Source organism: Lasioglossum baleicum, chromosome 10 (assembly GCF_051020765.1).
Source record: "Lasioglossum baleicum chromosome 10, iyLasBale1, whole genome shotgun sequence".
Taxonomy (NCBI): Eukaryota; Metazoa; Arthropoda; class Insecta; order Hymenoptera; family Halictidae; genus Lasioglossum; species Lasioglossum baleicum.
Window position 1 is genome coordinate 17,808,969 of NC_134938.1, and position 23,025 is coordinate 17,831,993.

At 33.5% G+C, this 23,025-nt stretch overlaps 1 protein-coding gene across 1 annotated transcript in view; it reads left to right on the forward strand.

The window, feature by feature from the left end:
• Nucleotides 1–2,585: 2,585 nt before the first annotated feature.
• The window catches only part of Kal1 (anosmin-1 Kallmann syndrome 1), a 112,585-nt gene continuing 92,145 nt past the window's right edge, over nucleotides 2,586–23,025 (forward strand). Inside the window, exons 1-2 of the mRNA XM_076431504.1 lie at nucleotides 2,586–4,390; nucleotides 4,451–4,725. Coding sequence (XP_076287619.1) covers nucleotides 4,317–4,390; nucleotides 4,451–4,725 — 349 coding nt within the window. The 5' untranslated portion in view covers nucleotides 2,586–4,316. The remainder of the gene's footprint in view (nucleotides 4,391–4,450; nucleotides 4,726–23,025) is intronic.

Genomic DNA, 23,025 nt, shown 5'->3' on the forward strand with positions numbered 1-23,025 from the left:
TTTAAAATGCAAACATACTTTCTCGTATGTTTGTCCCTGACTTTTATGAATCGTAATCGCTTCAGCAGGAACCACTGGAAATTGACTACGTGTGATTTGATATTTTTCCTCACTCGATATATTTACTTGATTCGATATTTTTATTATTGGTGTTAAATTTTGATCAATATTTGCATTTTTCATATAATCACGATAACGAGTTCTTACTTTCACTCCTACTCTGGCCAATTGAAAATCTAACCACAATATAGACGGAATTTTAGTATTTTCTTGAAAAGTAATAAATTTTAATATTCCGCATGTGTGTGTGCTCCATTAACCAATCCGTTTTCAACATCAATGTTATTAATAATTATCATATAGTTTATATTAATTTTCAATTTAATCTCAGTTAATAATTCGTTTTGAACTGATTGTTTTTTTAAAGATTGTAATATAAATTTTTTTTTGTACTTTCATCGATATTCATTAAAAATGTATTCTCGGGAGTAGAGATGATTAACTCCCTCTTGCATTGGGATAATTTTCGGTTATTGTAAGCGGAAACATCATCATAAGGTACAAAAAAAAATTTTTTTTAATTTTTTTCAAATTTTTTAAAAATTGAAAAAAAAATTTTTTGTGTAATTACGTTTGTTTCTTCGGTTGAAACTTTCCGTTCTCTCGTATAAATTGCATTGTTGAATGAACTTCTTTCGAAAAAAACTAAAAAAACTAAAAAACTACTTGACCAAAATGGACCAAAATCTAATCAGCTCTAAGTTACAGCGGGGCACATCGATTGCATCATTCATCATCCTGATCGCGTTGTTTCTTTTTCTGAAAACGTTAACGAAAAATTTGATAACATACAAACGGACATACGCACGCGCGCGTACACACGCACACACACACGAACATTTTGCTGAAAATAGTCTAAAATGACTGCAATGACCATGAAACGTGAAGATCTGCTAAGAAATCGATTTTCGATTTTCGGGGTCATTACAATAACTTCCCAATAAAATCGGGAAGTTAATTATTCACACATTAACTGGTAAACTAACCCTTCTAATGTCTCAAAAAAAAACTCAAGCTGCTGAATCCAATTTTGAAAAATTTATTCGTTTTTAAAAGATGTACGAATACTTTGTACACCGACTGTATCCTACCATCAGTCAAAATATGCTACATTTTAATGTAGGGATTTAAATATCTCTGTTACTTGTGATTATACGAAAAAATGTCAGAGGAGTAATTTGCACTGTTTAATAAGCTGAATATAATGGCAAAATAAAAAAATTTTTTGGAAATCATGTTTCGAAATTTCAGTCATCGTTATTTCTATTTAAAGGAGGTCATATAATTATTTTATATTGCTATTCAGAAAAAAGACATATCCAACGAAGTGCCATGTTCCATAGTTAAGGTGTGAATTTTACAATTTTCAAAATTTTCAATTTAAGTGCGCACGTCATCTTTTTATCTAATCGATCTAAAACTTTGCACAAATTTTTTTCTCACCTAAAGGAACAATACTGGATAGTTGCTGGCATTGTATCTCGATAAAAATTTTTCTCCAAGCATAGCTTAGGTCCACTCTAATGTACATATTGGACAGGAATATACATTGAGTTAATGTTTTTTGCGCTTTCGATAAATATTATCAACGATATTCCAAATATCATAAGTTTTCCAATATTTTCGTATTTTATTAAAAATTCTAGAAAATTCTCGAGGATTCTCGAGAAATATAGTCTTATTTTTCATTTCTCGAGAAATGAAAAATGTTGAGAAATCAGGAATACTAATCTCACAAGTTGTGCGCCACCCAAGCTCCAAGTTTTTGAATAAAGCCCATGGAGTGAAGATGGTTAGCGATGGTCTATCACTTACCATCGCTATGTCGAAGATGTATGTAATATTTCTCTGCCTTCTGGAACTTCCATTGGAAAACACAAGTATTCCGTTTGGCGATCGTAACGAATTAATAGAAATTAGTTTATGCTATCGGCGCACAGGTTCGATCCAAAATCAAAACAAAGCAATTTTGCAATTTAAAAGATTTTTCTCAACGTTTCGATCTAAGTATGGATCACCTTCAAGAGAATTTTGCGTCTGAAAAATACTGAATATTATACTGAGTGTTTCACAGGATCAATAATAACCACAACATAATTTTTTTTCACCGTACTTGCTATGTGTAAATTGTTTATAAGTGTGTAAATTTGCAACTGTATTCCATGCTGACACGAACTAAACTGAACAATGTGAACGTTAACAGAGAACCAGTGCAAAAACAAAGGAACGACGTATATTGACAACCAGCCAATCAGACACGGTGATCGAAAAGTTCTTAAATCGATCATTGGCGGTAAATACAAATTGAAAAACTGCTTTTCCTAACCCAGATACATTTGCTTATACAGGGTGAGTCCGAAGAAACAGAACACCTAAATATCTCCGTTACTTTTCGTTGTACAGAAAAACTACTTAGGACAAAGTTACACTATTTGAAGTGCCACATGTAACGGTGTAAAGGAAACAATTTTCGAGGTCATTTTTTTATGAGATTTCAAGGTCATCGATACTTTTTTATATGGAATGAGGTATTTTTTAATACATCAATCGATGCAACTGGACATTCGTTATAAAAAAAATGCTAACGTAAGTATGACGAAAAGTTAGTATAGTTCACGAGATATTTCAATTTAAATAACTCTAAAACACCATTACTGTCGTACGAAGACGTTAGCGCTTACTTGCTAGTGTAAATTGAAGAGTTAAAGTTGAAATTGAAAAATTGACGTTGAAAATGAAATTGAAGATTTGAAATTAACGAATTGAAATTGAAAAATTGAAATTGAAGAGTTGAAGTTGAAGGGTTGATATTGAAATTGACGTTGAAATTGAAAAATTGAAGTTGTAGGGTTGATATTGCAATTGAAGTTGAAATTGAAAAATTGCCGTTGAAATTGAAGAGTTGAAATTAACGAAGTGAAATTGAAAAATTGAAGTTGAAGAGTTGAAATTGAAAAATTGAAGTTGAAATGGAAGAGTAGAAACTGAAGTTGAAATGCGAGAGTAGAAAATGAAGTTGAAATGGAAGAGTTGAAATGGGGGAGTTAAAATTGAAGTTGAAATAAAAGTTGAAATAGAAAAATTGAAGTTGAAAATGAAGTTGAAGAGTTGATATTGAAATTGAAGTTGAAATGGAAAATTTGATATTGAAATTGAAGAGATGAAATTAACGAATTGAAACTGAAAAATTGAAGTTGAAATTGAAAAATGTACGTTGAAATTGAAAAATTGAAATTGAAATTGAAAAATTGAAATTGAAGAGTTGAAATTGAAGTTAAAATGGAAGAGGTGAAATTAAAGTTTTGATGGGAAAAGCGAAGTTGAAGAGTTGATTTTGAAATTGAAGTTGAAATTGAAAAATTGACATTGAAATTGAAATTGATGTTAACGTTTACTTGCTTGTGTAACGTCTTAGTACGACAGTAATGGTGTTTTAGAGTTATTTAAATTGAAATATCTCGTGAACTACTAACTTTTCGTCATACTTACGTTAGCACTTTTTTTATAACGAATGTCCAGTTGCATCGATTGATGTATTAAAAAATACCTCATTCCATATAAAAAAGTATCGATGACCTTGAAATCTCATAAAAAAATGACCTCGAAAATTGTTTCCTTTACACCGTTACATGTGGCCCTTCAAACAGTGTAATATTGTCCTAAGAATTTTTTTTTGTACGACGAAAAGTAACGGAGACATTGAAGTGTTCTGTTTCTTCGGACTCACCCTGTATATCATTTGTTGTTCAAAATATTTGACCCAACAATTCTAAAACACTGAGTGTTTATTTGGTCGATGAGAAAAAATCTTAGAATTTGTTATATGAAAGGAAACGTGTGAAGCACTCGGTATAATATTCGGTATTTTTCAGTCGCAAAATTCTCTTGAAGATGATCCATACTTGGATCGAAACGTTGAGAAAAATCTTTTAAATTGCAAAATTGCTTTGTTTTGATTTTGGATCGAGCCTGTGCGCCGATAACATAAACTAATTTCTATGGAAAACACAAAATTGTGGGAGAAAAATAAAATAGAAGAAACGCGGGAATTTATTACACAACCCAATACAATGGAGATGAGTGTTTGCCAATATGACAGCCGCGTTTAGGCGTATTTCCGTAGGTAGACCGCAAAAGTTATCCCGATCGCGAGGGTGTGCGCAGACAGGACAGGACAGGACCCTTTCCGAAGCTAATGATTCGATCATTGAGATGGGTAACAGCCAGAGGAGCCAGCAGCAGGGTGGTGGAAACGAATGGCGTGGGTCGGAGTAGTAGGAGAAGTGCCAGCCTACCAAGGAGAGAGGAGAAGAGCGGTCCGTGCAGAAAAGTAAGCTCGATCCCAGTTCGAACGGTTCGCCGCGATCCGATCGTTCCGTCTCTGATTTAGCCGTTTCGCGTGCAATTGGATCGCGCGCGCGCGAGGAAACACTGTACTCCGCTTCTTAGACGACCACGAACAGCCGAGGGGAATCACGTCTGTGAGGACAGGCCCGCTTCCGGCGCTCTTCCGATTCCCGTTTCCTCTTTGTCATCGAACCTCACACGCACAGACACGCGGAAGTCTTTTACTACCCCCTGGCATCATGTCTCTGATTAGTGCACACCGGCGGCTGCGCGCTGTCAAATCGTGCGTTCGTCCTCCAACATCTGATATCTTGAAAAGTACGTACTGCTCTATTGGTTTATTGTCATACGGGCTGTTTTAAACGATAAGGGGATTAACCCTTAAGTGGAACTAGTCAATTATTCTTTAATATGTTCAGATTACTTCTGGCTTTTGAAGAAATTTTTAGTATCTCGCGTCACTGAAGAGGTTAAACCTAAATAGTTAGTAGAATTTAGAATTTTTTTCTAGTTATGTAGATTTGAATCGAGTCGTTGCGTTTTAAAATTGCATTTTCAAGGTCCACTTGAAATTTTTAATATCTAAACAGATCAATATATAATAAGTACAAATTGTTATACATATGTATATCATTTAATCGAATCGTCGTATTTCTCAAGTACATTTTGAAGGTCCACTTGACATTTTTAATATATCACTACGAAACAGATCAATTCTAAATATAAATTGATATATTTCATTTAATCGATGCGTCGTATTTCTCAAGTACACTTTCAAGGTTCACTTCACATTTTTAATAACTAAACACATCAATACATAATAAGTACAAATTGTTATACATATGTATATCATTTAATCGAATCATTGCGATTTTCAAATACATTTTCAAGATCCACTTGTAATGTTTAATATCTGGACAGATCAATAATAAATGGAATTTGTTATCGTATTTCTCAAGTACATTTTCAAGGTTCACTTGACATTTTTAATATCTCACTACGAAACAGATAAATTCTAAAAATACAAATTGATATATTTCATTTAATCGAATCTTCGTATTTCTCAAGTATACTTTCAAGATTCACTTCACATTTTTAATATCTAAACAGATCAATAAATAATAAGTACAAATTGTTATACATATGTATATCATTTAATCGAATCATTGCATTATTCAAATACATTTTCAAAATCCACTCGACCTTTTTAATTTGTTAAAAATCATTTTATAAATTGTTTAATCGAATTATTGAATTTTCCAAGTACACTTTCAAGGTCCACTTGATATTTTTAGTATATGAACAGATCACTAATAAATACAAATTGTTATATACAATTAAATCGAGTCGTTCCATTTTTCAAGTACATTTTCAATGTCCACTTGAAATTACTATTTTACTACTACACAGATAAATAATAAATACAAATTGTTATATACCATGTAATTGAAGCATTGCATTTTTCAAGAACATTTTCAATGTCCACTTGAAATTACTATTTTACTACTGCCCAGATAAATAATAAATACAAATTATATACCATCGAATTGAATCATTGCATTTTTCAAGAACATTTCAAAGTCCACTTGAAATTTTTACTATTTCACTACTAAGGAGATCAATACTAATTGTAAGCAAGTATAAATTGTAATATTGATTTTTAAAGCCATATAGGAATTCCTATGATAGAATTAATCCTATAGGACTTCTTATAATAAATTAATTACAAATTTAAATTGAGGGGAATTTCAATTAATTTTTAAAGGTTGAAAGAAGTTCCTATAATAAAAGTAATCCTAGAGTAGTTTTAATAATAGATTAACTTAATATTTAAATTAAGGGGAATTTCAATCAATTTTTAAAGTTTTAAAGGAATTACTATAATAACAGTAATCCTAGAGTAATTTTAATAATAGATTAATTACAAATTTAAATTGAAGGGAATTTCAATTAATTTTTAAAAGTTTAAAGGAATTCCTATAATAAAAGTAATCCTAGAGTAATTTTAATAATAGATTAATTTAAAATTTGAATTGAGGGGAATTTCATGCAAAAGTGGTGCGGGTCAATGTTTGTCTGTTTCGTTTAATATGACGTCTCGAAGGTTTAATCGGGATTTATGCAAAATAAAAATAAGTGTGTGCATCGATTGTAATTTTATCTCTTTTCAAATGATATAATGGATTGTTTAAAATTTTTTGAAAGTTTCTAGTCTAGTCATTAGATAAAGTAATTTTTAGCGTGCTTTTGCATAAGGCAGACGTGTAACATCTGGAATTATTGTTTTATAGAACATTCGCATAATTCCTTGTTATTCAATAACTGTTTCTATTTGCACGTATTTTCGTTTTGAACGGATCTTTGTTTTAATGCACCACGATGTATTTTTCCATTGTATAATAGTTGTACAGTGTACAGTGATTAGAACTTCTTTGTTGTGCAGAATTTCCTAGAAGAAGAAAACTCATTTCTATATATGGACAACAACAAAATAGTATTAATTAGAAACTATAATACTATCAAACTTTTTTGAGAATGTCTTACTTGAACGTAATTAAACAAAATTTTGTGTCGTCATAAAAAGTAAAGACATCTTCTTGAGACGTCGCAGAAGGATTAGTTTACTAGCTAATGTGTAAATAATTTTTTTTTTTATTGTTATTGGTCGCAATTGCCAAGGGAAACGTGAAGGTGACGATTTTTAAACTTTTTATATCGGTGCCTGTAATTAAAATTTAAAACATCTATTTTGTACATGTAAATCACTTTGTGCATGTACAATAATGTACATAAAGTACAAATTGTTATACAAGGTGTCCCGAATTTAAATGGCAAAACTTCAGGAGCGAGCGTGTAGGGGACCGAAAAACTGTAGGGGAAGTCGGGGTATTGTGAGCCACTTTTTTTTATTGTCAAAAAATTGCTATTAAATTAAGTTTTTCATCAAATTTCAACGCTAAATGTTGTAGTATGAAGATTTACCTTTCTTTTAGACACAATAGTTTAATCGAATATCTGCAAATTAGATGATTTTAAGACTATTTCAAAAAATTTGCATTTTCTTGAATTTGGAAAATCTCGGGGAATCATGAGCCACTTTCAAAATCAAATAAAAATTACAATTTCTGTTATGAAATGTTTATTCATGTATCTGAAGCAGGTTTCTTATGTACGAACGCGTCAAAAGTGAATATACGCAGCAAAAGTAAAAGTCTGTCATGAAAGATAGTCCAGTAAAGTGGTTTTCTAGAAGCAGTAATTTCTGAATGAACGTGAATTCGTGTAAATTTTCATCAGTGTGGATTACTTTGAAATTCATAGTGCATACATAGAATTATGATGAGTGAAAAACGTACAGAAACTGCAGGAGACATGAGGAAACTTATTGTTAAATTAAGAAACGAAGGCAAATCATTTCGAGAAATAGGGGAAATCGTTGTCATGCAACTATAAAAAATTCATAGTTCATAGACACGTATTAAGATACAAAAAGTGTAAGAAATTTTCCTCGTTTCGGTCGTCCGAGAAAGTCAAATGAAGTAGAAAACCGATTAATTACACGAATAGTGAAAAAAATCCCACTACGAGTGCAGTTTCAGCTCAAGAAATATCTGAAATACAACAAAATCTACAAGTGCGAGTACAATTCGTAGATTATTAAATTCTCAAGGTATGTACGGCCGTGTATCACGCAAGAAACCAGCGATAAATGCAAAGAATCGCGGTTTGCGATTTAGTCCAGTCAATGAATGCTCATAAGGGGGGCGTAGAGGGAAATGGAAGAAACACAATTTTTTTTAACTTTGGGACTTTGTTTGGACTAGTTAGGAGGTAAACATACTAAAAGTCCCTATTCCTAGGAGGTGAGCGGGCTACAGGGGGGTACGTAGAAGTCACCTTTTTCGGTTTTCTGCTTATATCACGGAAACTATGTGTCTTAGCGATAATACCATTCCATATAAAATTAAAGCTGACAAAATGTGCTATAAGATTGATTCGATTCAGTTTTTCGCTATCTCGCATTGTTTCCGAGATATTGGCGCTCAAAGTTCACGAATTGTGAAAAAGAAATTTTTGCCTTATTTGACTAGCTAACTCCTTAGCACAATTAGTGAACTTTGAGCGCGGATATCTCCGAAACTATTCGAGATAGCGAGAAACTGAATTGAATCAATCTTGTGGCACATTTTGTCAGCTTTAATTTTGTATGGAATGGTCTTATCGCTAGGACGCATAGTTTCCGAGATATCCGCGCTTAAAGTTCACGAATTGTGAAAAAGAAATTTTTGCCACACGTGTTTTGCCTTATTTGACTAGCTAACTCTTCAACACAATTAGTGAACTTTGAGCTCGGATATCTCGGAAATTATACGAGATAGTGAAAAACTGAATCGAATCTATGTTGTGGCACATTTTGTCAGCTTTAATTTTGTATGGAATGGTCTGATCGCTGGGACGCATAGTTTCCGATATATATGCGGAAAACTGAAAAAGGGGTCCTTCTACATGGCCCCCTGCACCCCGCTCACCTTCTAGGAGTGGGGACTTTTAGTATGTTTACCTCCTCACTAGTCCAAACAAAGACCCAAAGTTAAAAATTGTGTTCCTTCCATTTCCTTCTACAACTTTTCGTTGAAGAAAAAGAGAACCAAAAATTTGGAGGCAAAAAAATACGGAATTAGAACCGAAAAATCTTGTTAGTACCGTCAAGCACGTTGGTGGAAATATTATGGTTTGGGGTAGCATGGCGGCCTCTGGAGTCCGGGAATTAGTTTTTATTAACAATACGATGGATAGATTTCAATATCGAAATATTTTAAGAACAAATTCAGTTGCAAGTACTAGAAGAGTGTTCAGTTGCCAGATTCGTGGATCTTTCAGCAAGATCGACATCCTAACATACAGCAAGTATTTTTAAGGATTGGTTGCAACAAAATGCTCCAAATCAACTGAATTCTCCATCACAATCCCCAGATCTTAGTGTAATAGAGAATTTGTGGGAAATATTAGATTTGAAAGTACGCAAAATAAAAATTACGAACAAGGAGAACCTTAAAATCGAACTACTAAAAGTAAGGAATGATATCTCTGTTTCAACAACACGTAAGTTGGTTGAATCCATGTCAAGACGATTAGCTGGCGTGATTAACGCTAATGGTGGACGAAAAAAGTATTAAATCTACGTAATTTTATTAATAAATGAAGATAAATCAGTCTTAATTCGTTGTGTATACTCACTTTTGATTCATATTTTTACAGATCCTCAACTATTTTATGTATTATTTATTAGATTGAATTACGTTTTCTACATTGAATTACCATCAATCTACACTTTATGTTTTGAAGTAATTTTTCCATTAATGTAACATATATCTAATAATTGTTAAATAAATGCCGTGTTCTCGAGGTGTATATTCACTTTTGACTCTCACTGTATGTCGATGACAATAGAATTTACTTTCATCTTACTTGCTAAATTTTATTTAGAAGAAAATCATGTTTGTTTAACGTTACTGTTAAAAATCGCTCATTCGCAATATCCTAATAAATAGCCTGCGGGTTTTATGCATTCATGAATATGAAGCATTCAAGAACATCGTTGCATTACTTAACTATACATATGTATAGCACCACTCTGTAACTATATGTATAGTGACATAATCATTTCTATGATTAATCGTTCCCATAGAAACCGTTTCTATAATTAACAGGTTTGAGCAATAGAATCAAAGAAGTATTTTACAGAATCGTAAAGTGCAGTGATTTATTGTAGCTACATACATATATCTAATAGGACACTAGTTCTACGATAGTAGACATTCCTTTCTCTTCCTATTGGCAGATATAGTCCGTAAATCAATTCCTTTTACCTCTGATATTTAAATTCATGATTGAATTCGATATCCTCGGTGCTTGAATTACTTTCGAGCATTTCTACGTAAACGCGATTCCAACGTATTGATTGATACTTGACACGATATATGTAGATATATGTAGATATTGGGTTGGAAAGAAAGTTCGTAGCGTTTCCAAATTAAGAATCGAAAATAAAATTAACGTATTTATTCGTATGTGTTTATTCAATAACACGACAGGTTACCTTACTGAATAAATCTATGAATAAATATTTGAATTTTAGCTTTCAATTTTAGTTTACAAACGCTACGAACTTTCGTTCCAACCCAACATTGGACACGATTCCTTCGAAACTCAAATTTCAATTCGAATAAATTTTAATTATATTCGTCTCGATCGCACAGTGTGCAATATCGCCCAAAACGCGGACAAAATATGAAATTGTTGTTTGATTTTCACGAGACTTGGTATACTAAGGTTTTTTGTGCTGCTGATTAAGAATCTAATACCAGATTAATGTTTAACTTAACCGTTTATTAATTTTAATTAATAAAATAATGAAGTTTTGGATTCTGTATTAAAATTTTAACATATTATCACATAATACAAGACAATTGAAGAACAAGTGGTAGGATATTAATAAATTCAAACAGTAATATTCATAGCTTATTTCTTTGAAGCAGAACTATGTAGAATTATTGGGTTGGTAAGAAAGTAATTTCGGTATTTTAAGGTGAAATGAAACCCAATTTTGTTATAAAACATGTAGCTGTCGCAGTTTCGTGAAAATAGCCAATAACTTTATTAAGCTACCAGAAAGATGGCAAAACATCATCGAACGAAATGGAAAATATTTGTTCGATTAAAGTCCATTGCTTAAAGAAATTTTTATTCCACCTTAAAATACCGAAATTACTTTCTTGCCAATCCAAGAATATCATTTGATATAAGAGATATCGAATAAACACCTTTATGTGTATAGATATCTTTTATAAAAATACAGTATACAGGGTGTCCCAAATGTGGTGTACTTAATTGAAATGGGAGGTTCCTGAGACCATTCTAAGAGACATTTTCCTTTGCACCAATATCAACTGCGGCTTTGTTTAGGAGTTATTAACGAAAAACACGGACCAATCAGAGCGCGCCCTAGACGCGCGATGGCACGTTCAGCCCGGCGCGCCGGGAGACGAGCGCGGTGTAACGCCGCGATGCCGTAACGAACAAGAGTTTCTCGAGATTATGTGAATCTTCCCCGATTTGGATGAGCTTTGGATATGTTGTCAAGACCATGATTCTGAACAACATTTCCCTTTACAGTTTTTGTCGGCTGGCTTTAGTTTACGCGATAAGTAACTTGTAATTGTAAATCGATCGATGTACTATCTGAACTATCTCCTCTCCGATTTCAATGAGCCTTGGATATGTTGTCAAGACCATGATTCTGAACAACATTACCCTTTACAGTTTTTGTCGGTCGGAAGAACTTTACTTGTCAATTCATATGGGTGGATCTCTTTACCCGACTTACGGCAACTTTACCCGAACGAGGGAAAAAGCAGAAACTGATTGTATTAAAACCTCACTTATTCAGCCGTAAATCCATTTGCTGCTTCGAAATGTGTGTCACTGGGTCACTCGGTGACGAACTGCACAGATGTCTTCAGGTATACGACAGTACCGAAAGCTAAGGGACGTCCGGCCAGGTCGACGAACTGCACAGCCGGTGATAAAAGGCCTAAGGGATGCGCGGTCAAGTCGACGATCCAGAATTTTACTTTCACTTTCGAATCGATAAATAATTCGTATGTTTATTTCACACAGATGCCTTGAAATTTTTCCACACTCACAATCACTGTTCACATTTGTCAACACATAGTTATGCACTAATAGTAATTGCCATATCCCTTGTACTGCTGCACAAATCACAACAATCAGGTAATGCAATCACTAGACTGCGGATTTCATGTATTTGTAGCAAACATGAGTAGTTGCATTTTAATACAGTAGAGAGATTAAAATAATTTCAAAACACCATAGTATTATTTTCAACTTCTTAAAATGATCACAGTGAGAATCAAATATCTGTCTGGCTCCTGTCCCTTGTAATAGCGGCAGCCAACATTAATGTTGCATAAAAATCCGTAGTCTAGTGATTAGTTTAAATATTACTATCAAAAACACAGCTAATAGCAACCGTTAGCTTTGAATTGACAAGTCTTTGGAGATGTTCTCTCTATCGCGACTCGAACGACACTGATTTTCCGCAAGATTTTTCTAAAGAATTTAGGAAGGGCATTTAGAGTGTCGAAATTCGAAATGTGCACGCTGTAGCACGAGAACGACGGGATGGTTATACGAAAAACAGAATGCGAGAAGGACCGCTGTAAGCTTTGTGGCAAACACATGTTTAGTTTTTCCTGCAGGTTGGTACGCAGAGTCGATGGGTAACTGTTCGAAAACGTCATCCGTCCTTTTACCCAGCAAGGGGTAAAAATGTCAGGTCAGCGTAGCATCCCTATTGTCCTATACCTTCCTTAAGAAACTTTCTAAAAGAAGGACAGACGACGTTTTCGAACGGTTACCCATCGACTCTGCGTACCAATCTACAGGAGAAACTAAACATGTGATTGCCAGCGGTCCTTCTCGTATCCTGTTTTTCGTCCAACCGTCCCGTCGTTCTCGTGCTACAGCGTGAATTTCGAATTTCGACACTCTAAATGCCCTTCCTAAATTCTTTAGAAAAATCTTGCGGAAAATCAGTGTCGTTCGAGCCGCGGTAGAGAGAACATCTCCAAAGACTTGTCAATTCAAAGCTAACGGTTGCTATTAGCTGTGTTTTTGATAGTAATATTTAAACTAATCACTAGACTACGGATCTTTATGCAACATTAATGTTGGCTGCCGCTATTACAAGGGACAGGAGCCAGACAGATATTTGATTCTCACTGTGATCATTTTAAGAAGTTGAAAATAATACTATGGTGTTTTGAAATTATTTTAATCTCTCTACTGTATTAAAATGCAACTACTCATGTTTGCTACAAATACATGAAATCCGCGGTCTAGTGATTGCATTACCTGATTGTTGTGATTTGTGCAGCAGTACAAGGGATATGGCAATTATTATTAGTGCATAACTATGTGTTGACAAATGTGAACAATGATTGTGAGTGTGGAGAAATTTCAAGACACACATTTCGAAGCAGCAAATGGATTTACGGCTGAATACGTGAGTTTTTAATACAATCAGTTTCTGTGCTTCTTCTCTTTTTTTACGATAATCTCGTAAACTAAAGCCAACCGCCAAATAGTCTAAAGAGAAACGTTATTCAGAATAATGGTCTTGACCACATATCCAAAGCTCATTGAAATCGGATAGGAGCTAGTAGTACATCGATCCCATGGATTTACAAGTAAAGTTTCTCGCGATAATCTCGTAAACTAAAGCCGATCGCCAAAAAGTCTAAAGAGAAATGTTGTTCAGAATAATGATCTTGACCACATATCCAAAGCTCATTGAAATCGGAGAGCATTCACATAATCGAGAAACTCTTGTTCGTTGCGATGTCACGGCGTACCACCGACACTCGCTTGTCGGCGCGGTGTGGCGCGGCCGCCCAGGGCGCGCTCTGATTGGTCCGTGTTTTTCGTTAATAACTCCTAAACAAAGCCGCAGTTGACATTGGTGCAAAGGAAAATGTCTCTTAGAATGGTCTCAGGAACCTCCCATTTCAATTAAGTACACCACATTTGGGACACCCTGTATAACATATAATATAAAATACATTATATAATTACAACATATATGAAATATATTCAATACACTTTATGTAACAATAAAACAAAAAGATATACATACTAGCGACTGCAACCCGCAGACTCACGACTGTGATCTGCTCTGGACCGAAAAAGGCAATTAGGACCCGTGTCACACGATATCTACTGATCTTATCTTATCGTTAGAAAAACATAGGTTTCTATTGCTTATACAAACTTTATTTATAAATCGTAGGTTAAAACTTTGGATTCTCGAACGGCAACACAAATCAGTAACAGGATGCATCTAATAACATTACATTTACATTACAAACATGAATAATTTATTAATAGCATATACATTTCTCTCTCTCTCTCTCTCTCTCTCTCTCTCATTGCTGATCAGATTAAGAATACTCTCTTGTTAGTAGAAATTTTTAAATAATATTTTAAGTATACTTATTGACTGGATTTATTGCATCTATGCCATATACAAACGTTAGTGTAATAAATCCAGGACAAGTCTCTCACACTTAAAACACGAGTATCTTTTGTTTGGCAAAACTTCGGCAAAATTTTCTTTTTGCGTATTATTATAGACATATTCAGTAATAATTTCCATGCAAAACCGCCGTGTTATCTCGTGTTTCTCACTTATTAAATGAAAGTAAGGTTTTAAATGTATAATATTCAAATGTTCTCGGCGCAACGGTTCGATCAGTTAATAGGAAAAAAGCAAAATTTGCACGTTAGTTAAGAACTTTCAACGTTTCGATCTTCATTCAGATCATTTTCAAGAAAGTAGAAAAAACTGCGTCTGAAAAATATATTTTCACAATGTAAAACCAGAAACTTTAAAATATCTGCGTAACCAGAATGTAACAATGTAACAAGATACTGCAATAATTTACTTACATTGCTTTATAAAGATTATAAATACGGAATTGAAATTGTCTTAGCACATGCTGCTTTCATGTCGTCAGACAGGATACTGGATCATAGACCATCAAAGTCATTAGACACAGAACGTAACTGGTCGATCGATCAAAACAAAGTCAATCGTCGATCGATGTTTGGCGGTTATTTCAAACCGTGAGAAACGTCAAAAACCCAAACTTGCCACATGTTCGTGACCATATGATGAAAAACTTTTATTAAATATATGAAAAAGATGTAATTTATATAGTATGTAATAGGAAAATAGTTGTTATTAGGAAGTGATTCATCATAACACACTACTGGTTCAGTAGTGTTGCGTAATATTCTTGAATCGTAGGAGTTTCATACCTAAGATTAACGCTATGATGTTTAATCATATGAATCGTTTCCAGTAAAATCCTATTATTCAAATTACTTTCTTTCTCAATTGCCTTAACATTTTCAAAGTCAAAGGCGTGGTCATACTCCATAGAGTGTTTAGTTAGTGCCGTATGTTGTGTTGGGTTCAAAAAAATGTTACGTTTATGTTCTTTTATTCTTGTCTCTAATAACCTAGATGTCTGTCCTATGTAAACCTGACTACATCCCTTACATGGAATTAAATATACCACATTGCAGTTTTTACAAAGTGGTAGTTTATCTTTAATTGGTGGAAAAAATGTTTTAATAAAGTAAGGTTTGGTCAATGTGACTTTTCTACGCAAAATCGTAATGTTTAAGCTCTGCACGCTCTTATACTGAATCAGGAATGTCATACTAACGTTATAATATCATTATTTAATCACGGAAGTACCATTTTCAATAAACAGAATTCATCCAAGCGTACACATTCGAGACAGGTACAATATGTTCTCATTATCTTTCAAATCATTTGAACTAATAAAAATCGACATACAACTATGATTCCATAATGTTGTCGGTTTTCCTCATTAACTCTTTCATGACTTCTTATACTTTGAATTATTAACTAACGATATTACAACTCGTATAAACAATATCTGTTACTTTGAAAAATAGCATTCGCTTGCATTTTGTCCGCGTTTTGGGCGATATTGCACACTGTGGACCGTAGCTTTACATCGACATGATTAATTTAAATAATTACTGATAAACCTATAAAATTCCATAGGTAAATCTAAGGTTTTTTATTTTTCATTTCATAATTATTCAAAGTACGAAGTTGCACATAACGTAATAAAAATTGTATGAGGTCTAAATAAATAGAGCCTTATCATTCTTATAAGGTAAAACATTTGAATGCCTTCTAGTGTTCTTGATTGGTTAAACATTATTCAAAATTCTAGTATTCTCTTATTTTTGCGAACAATTTAAAATATTAAATATAAAATATAAATATAAATATAAATATAAAAAGGTAAAGTAATTCTTCTAATCTCTGAAATTTGTAAATTCGTGATTGAATTTGATCTTCGGTGCTTGAATTACTTTTGAGCAATTCTACGTAAACGCGATTCTAACGTATCAATTGATATTTCGGTGTCAATTTAGCTAATTGTAAGCCAATATCACTCGATTACTGCGAAAAAACTCATATTTAAATTCGAATAAATTTAAGTAGCGAACGATGATTATATATAAAATCGAGGAAAGTTGATTTCACATTGAATTTATATCGCGACACATGATTAACTTAAATAATTATTAATAAACCTATAAAGTTCTATAGCGTCTTATCGCCCCTTAACACTAAAGCTACCATTGCCAATCGAATGACCGGTTTTATATTTTTCATTTTACAATTCTTGAAATCGCGAACTTGCTTGCGTGAAAATTCATTTGATAAATTTCTTTATTCTTAATTATATTGAAACTAATAACACTGTCCAATACCAAATTTGTTCCCTAATTACTGTTGGGTCCTTTTTATAGAGTTTTTTGTGCTGATTCCGAATCTGTTTTTCATTTTTTTCCTGTACGTCCAGTTTTTGAGGAACATGGCTTTGAAAAAAACATATTTTTCAACTTTAAACAAATATTGTGATGTTATTATAAAAGATATTGAATTGTTCTTTGCAGCAAAAAATTCTGTAGACTTTCCCGAATACAGGGATATCCAATATTAATACATTATGATTGTTTAAACATGTTTAAACAAAAGCGTTCCACTGCATACGGCGCGACGCGGCGCAGCGAACGCCCGTTGTAGTCGTGAGCGCCACTGGCGACAACTCATGTCGGGCGAAGATATTTTGCTTTCTGCTTCGAAAAAAACGTCGACATCGTGGTTTCTCAAGATAAAAGTCTGCTTTATCGCGAGGTATAGTTCGATTTTCCGCTGGACCCTTATTTTTTTAGATAAATTAAAAAATATCCCCAAAAATTGGTGCAAAAGTGGTGTCTCTCCGCCTTTAGTGATTGTTTAAACATGTTTAAACAATCATAATGTATTAATATTGGATATCACTGTATTCGGGAAAGTTTACAGAATCTTTTGCTGCAAAGAACAATTCAATATCTTTTATAATAACATCACAATATTTGTTTAAAGTTGAAAAATATGTTTTTTTTCAAAGCCATGTTCCTCAAAAACTGTGCGTATAGGAAAAAAATGAAAAACAGTTTCGGAATCAGCGCAAAAAACTCTATACGAAGGACCCAGCAGTAATTAGGGAACATGAAAAAAGTTGAAATTTGTTGGACAGTGTAATTATACGAAGGACCTGAAAATGTCAAGATAGCTGTATCGTACATTTTAATATCTTTAATAATTTATCAGTGTAAATATTCAATTGAGTGTGAATTATAAAATTTGCGACACTTCGGGATAATTGTGAACATTGTTAGGCCTTTGTTTTAACAATCTCTAGAATTCTTGTGCTTCTTGGAGAGCATAGGTAGGTCCCAATTAACACTAAACTTACCATTGGCAGTGAAATGACCAGTTTTGTATTTTTCATTTGACAATTATTGAAATTATGAAGCTGCTTGCATGGAAATTGATTCGATAAATTTCTTTATTCAAGCACATATTGTAATAAAGATTTCACAAAATCTAAATAAATAGAGCCTTGTCAATTTTATAAGCTGAAACGCGTTTTAATGGCTTCTAGTGCTCTTGATTGGATTAAACCTCATTTTTTAAAAAGTGTAGTATTCTTTTATTGCTGCGAACAATTTAAAATATTACATACGTATATATTTCAGAAGTTATGTGCGATTTATTTGTGAGATTTCGGTACAACTGTAAAAACAGTTAGGCCTTCGTTTTAAAAATCTTCAAAACTTTTGTACTTCGTAGAGGGTGCGATATTAAATTGAGGGTGAATTATAAAATTTGTGAGACTTCGGTACAATTGTGAACACTGTTAGGTCTTTGTTTTAACAATCTTTTAGAATTCTTGTACTTTGTAGAGATCATAGGTACCCTTAATAAATAGAGCCTTGTCATTCTTGTAAGCTAAAACATTTAAAATTAATTTAAAGTTAAATACATCTCAGCATTTCTACATGAAACATAATTTTATTTCTGAATATTGAAACGGTTTATACTTCTTGACACTTGATAACTAGACTGCGGATGTTTATGCAAATTGCAATTTTCGTAGACGAATTTTAAGGGCATGGAATCACATGAAAATACAGAAAAGTCGTACTAAATTCTATCGAATTTTTTTAGAACTTTTAGAAGCCATAAAAATGCATAAAGAATTTTTCAGCCGATTTGCAATAATTGTTTCGGTGTGTATTTCACGAACCCTCTCATTGCAGGCTTTAATAAAAATACTTTGACAAATGCTTTATTATTTTTACTTTCAAATTCAAATTTTCAACTTCGATATTTCAAATATCAAATTCAGATTCAAAAATTGTACTATCGAATTCAAAGTTTTAAATTCAGATCCAAATATAAACTTCATTATTTTTACTTTCAATTTCAAATTTCATATTCAAATACTTCAATATTTTTATTTTTATTGTGTCCCATATACAAGAATACAATACATATACCTCCGAACTAGTGGGTCACCAAACCATTTCAACGAAAAAATTATTTCATTACTCTTTGTTCACAAAAATCGATTTTTTGCAGAATTCAGAGGTGGTAGATAAATTTTACGATCAGATTTGTAATCAGAGTGACAAAATTTACGGGAAATGATGTATAGCATGTCAAGGAAAAAATTTCGGCACATGGTATTGGATAAACCACAATTTTTTCTTGTAATTATGCAAGGTTAATTAATATTTTCAAAGTTAAAAAATGTTCGTACTATAATCACTCTATTTTTCCCATATTCTGCAATATATTTCAGCTTTAATTCAAAAAGCAATCATTGCTCTATCTCATTTCTATCGAACGCTCTTTGATTTTCACGCAAAATTCCATTTAATTACCATTTCACAATTGTACAATTTTACAATTTTGCAATATTACAATTTTACAATTTTCTATATCATAATTTCACAATTGTACAACTTTACAACTTCAGAATTTTACAACTTCACAATTTCACAATTTTACAATTTTACTATATTACAATTTCACACCTTTACAACTTTAGAGTTTTAGAACATCACAATTTTACAACTTTTCAACTTTACAATTGTAAAATTCTAAAGTTGTAATGTAAAATAGTAAACTTGTACAATTGTTTGGAAAATTTAAAATCTATTAAAATAATTAAGGGAAGAAATGACATGCAATTTAGTTTCTATTTCTTGCAATCAAAACGGACGATTTTTATTTTGCATAAACATCCACAGTCTATTAATAACTTTATACCGTTCAAAACACTAGAAATGTGTTTCCAAATTCTTCAAATATTTGTATCACTTTGAATGTAGTCTAATCATTTTTGTCACAAATGCAAAATAAGAAGTTCTTTGATTTTCACACAAAATTCACCGGTTTACCCCACTGTGCGCCGCGGATTATTTTGAAAGTGTGTCACGCACGATTTTCCCAACTATTTCGACAGAATCGGACGGTATTTGCGTAGTAGTAAACAATCGGGCCAATGTTTCGACTCGCGCGCTGAGAATCGAACGCAACGCAAGAACCGTGCCACTAAAGTTTAGCGCATTAATCACGCATACTGTTCAAGCACGCCGGTCGAGTGCGTGTTCCAGAACCAGATCTATTGCCCGGCTGTGACATTTAACCATCGATGAAAGAATCTTTTGGTTCGATTCACATCGCGGAGGAAATCACCGATTTTTATCCTGCATTCAACGAATCGCTGCTTGGGAGCAATTTTCGACGTGGATTTTCATGTACAATATGTACGATAATCACTCAATTCATTTCCGAAGCGACTTCCTTCGACAAAGCCGCGCGCGCTATGGAAAGCGATTCCAGATTAGGGAAATAGGGGTAATAGTCCAGTCAATGAATGCTCATAAGGAGGCGTAGAGGAAAATGGAAGGAACACAATTTTTAACTTTGGGACTTTGTTTGGACTAGTTAGGAGGTAAACATACTAAAAGTCCCTACTCCTAGGAGGTGAGCGGGCTACAGGGGAGCACGTAGAAGTCACCTTTTTCGGTTTTACGCTTATCTCGCGGAAACTATGTGTCCTAGCGATAATACCATTCCATGCAAAATTAAAGCTGACAAAATGTGCTATAAGATTGATTCCATACAGTTTTTCGCTATCTTGCATAGTTTCCGAGATATCTGAGCTCAAACTTCACTAATTGTGAAAAAGAAATTTTTGCCTCACGTTTTTTGCCTTACTTGACTATCTTCAGCACAATTAGTGAAGTTTGAGCGCGGATATCTCGGGAACTATGCGAGATAGCGAAAAACTGAAACGAATCCATCTTGTGGCACATTTTGTCAGCTTTAATTTTGTATGGAATGGTATTATCGCTAGGACACATAGTTTCCGAGATATAAGCAGAAAACCGAAAAAGGTGACTACTACGTGCCCCCCTGTAGCCCTCTCACCTCCTAGGAGTGGGGAATTTTAGTATGTTTACCTCCTCACTAGTCCAAACAAAGACCCAAAGTTTAAAATTGTGTTCCTTCTATTTCCCTCTTCAACTTTTTCGTTGACTGCACTGTAACTCGTGCTTCCATCATACTTTATTTGAATATTATTCACAATTTATCATGACTAGACTGCGGATCTTTATGCACTTATAGCAAAATTGAGTATATACAATTCAATATTGTTGAAAAATTTTTTTAATTGAAGATGTCAATATATTGTTTTTTAACTTCCCGATTTTATAGGGAAGTTATTGTAATGACCCCGAAAATCGAAAATCGATTTTTTAGCAGATCTTCACGTTTCATGGTCATTGCAGTCATTTTAGACTATTTTCAGCAAAATGTTCGTATGTGTGTGTGTGTGTGTGTGTGCGTATGGCCGTTTCTATGTAATCAAATTTTTCGTTAACGTTTTCAGAAAAAGTAACAACGCGATCAGGATGATGAATGATGCAATCGATGTGCCCCGCTGTAACTTAGAGCTGATTAGATTTTGGTCCATTCTGGTGAAACAGTTTTTTAGTTTTTTTTAGTTTTTTCGAAAGAAGTTCATTCAACAATGCAATTTATACGAGAGAACGGAAAGTTTCCACCGAAGAAACAAACGTAATTACACAAAAAATTTTTTTTTCGATTTTTTTAAAATTAAAAAAAAAATTAAAAAAAAATTTTTTTTGTACCTTACGACGATGTTTCCGCTTACAATAATCGAAAATTATCCCAATGCAAGAGTGAGTTAATCATCTCTACTTCCAAGAGTACATTTTCAAAGAATATCGATGAAAGTACAAAAAAAATTTATATTACAATCTTTAAAAAAACAATCAGTTCAAAACTAATTATTAACTGAGATTAAATTGAAAATTAATATAAACAATATGATAATTATTAATAACATTAATGTTGAAAACGGATTGGTTAATGGAGCACACACACATGCGGAATATTAAAATTTATTACTTTTCAAGAGAATACTGAAATTCCGTCTATATTGTGGTTAGATTTTCAATTGGCCAGAGTAGGAGTGAAAGTAAGAACTCGTTATCGTGATTATATGAAAAATGCAAATATTCATCAAAATTTTACACCAATAATAAAAATCTCGAATCAAGTAAATATGTCGAGTGAGGAAAAATATCAAATCACACGTAGTCAATTTCCAGTGGTTCCTGCTGAAGCGATTACGATTCATAAAAGTCAGGGACAAACATACGAGAAAGTATGTTTGGATTTTAAAAAATCAGAAAGGCGAACTTTACAAATGTTGCATGTAGCACTGAGCAGAGTTTCAAAATTGAGCGCGGTTTATATATTTTGGGACAATTTAAATTAACAGTATCGAAGAAAACCAAGATCAATACTGCAAATCCGGATAATGAGGAGTTGTATCGTTTGCGAAAAACTAATTAAGACAATTTATTTTGCAACATTAGTATGCTATAACAAGGAACCAAGCGAGCAACGAGCATACGATGTTGGTTTAATGCGACGCCATATAGCAAACATTTTGATAAGTAGAAAACTATTGAATTTCCCTGAAAACGTATAATCTTCTTAAAACGTACACTTAATAATGATAATAATATACTGCAACTAACGAATCGGGAAGTTCTTTGTGTGGCTCGTGGAGAGTCACACACCAAATAAAAAAAAAACATTAATAGCTATAGGTACTACTAGCCATGCGTGCCACTAACCCTTTCGCAAGAGCAGTCCTATCCGCGAGCTCGCAAAGCGAGCGAGCAAAAACAACCCTACTCGCGAGCGAGCGAAGCGAGCGAGCAACAATAACCCTCTAGTTTTCTAAACACGATGGATAGAGATATCCCGTGTAACAGAAATTTTGGGACACTCTGTATATCAGGCGTGGGCACGGGTGGAGCCCCTCAAACGCCTGCTTCCCCCACCAAGCTTCCTTTCGATGGCGCTCCTCGTGGCTCCGATGCGCGAGGCCTGCGCACTGCTTGCGACATACGAAACGCGTCCTTCCTACATAGTAACGACGGATGCTGGTGGGGGACAGTGGGCGCTACGGTGGGGACAGTTTTGCCTCAATTGAGGCAAAATTGCCCACGCCTGCTGTATACGGACCGTTTTCGTTGACAAAG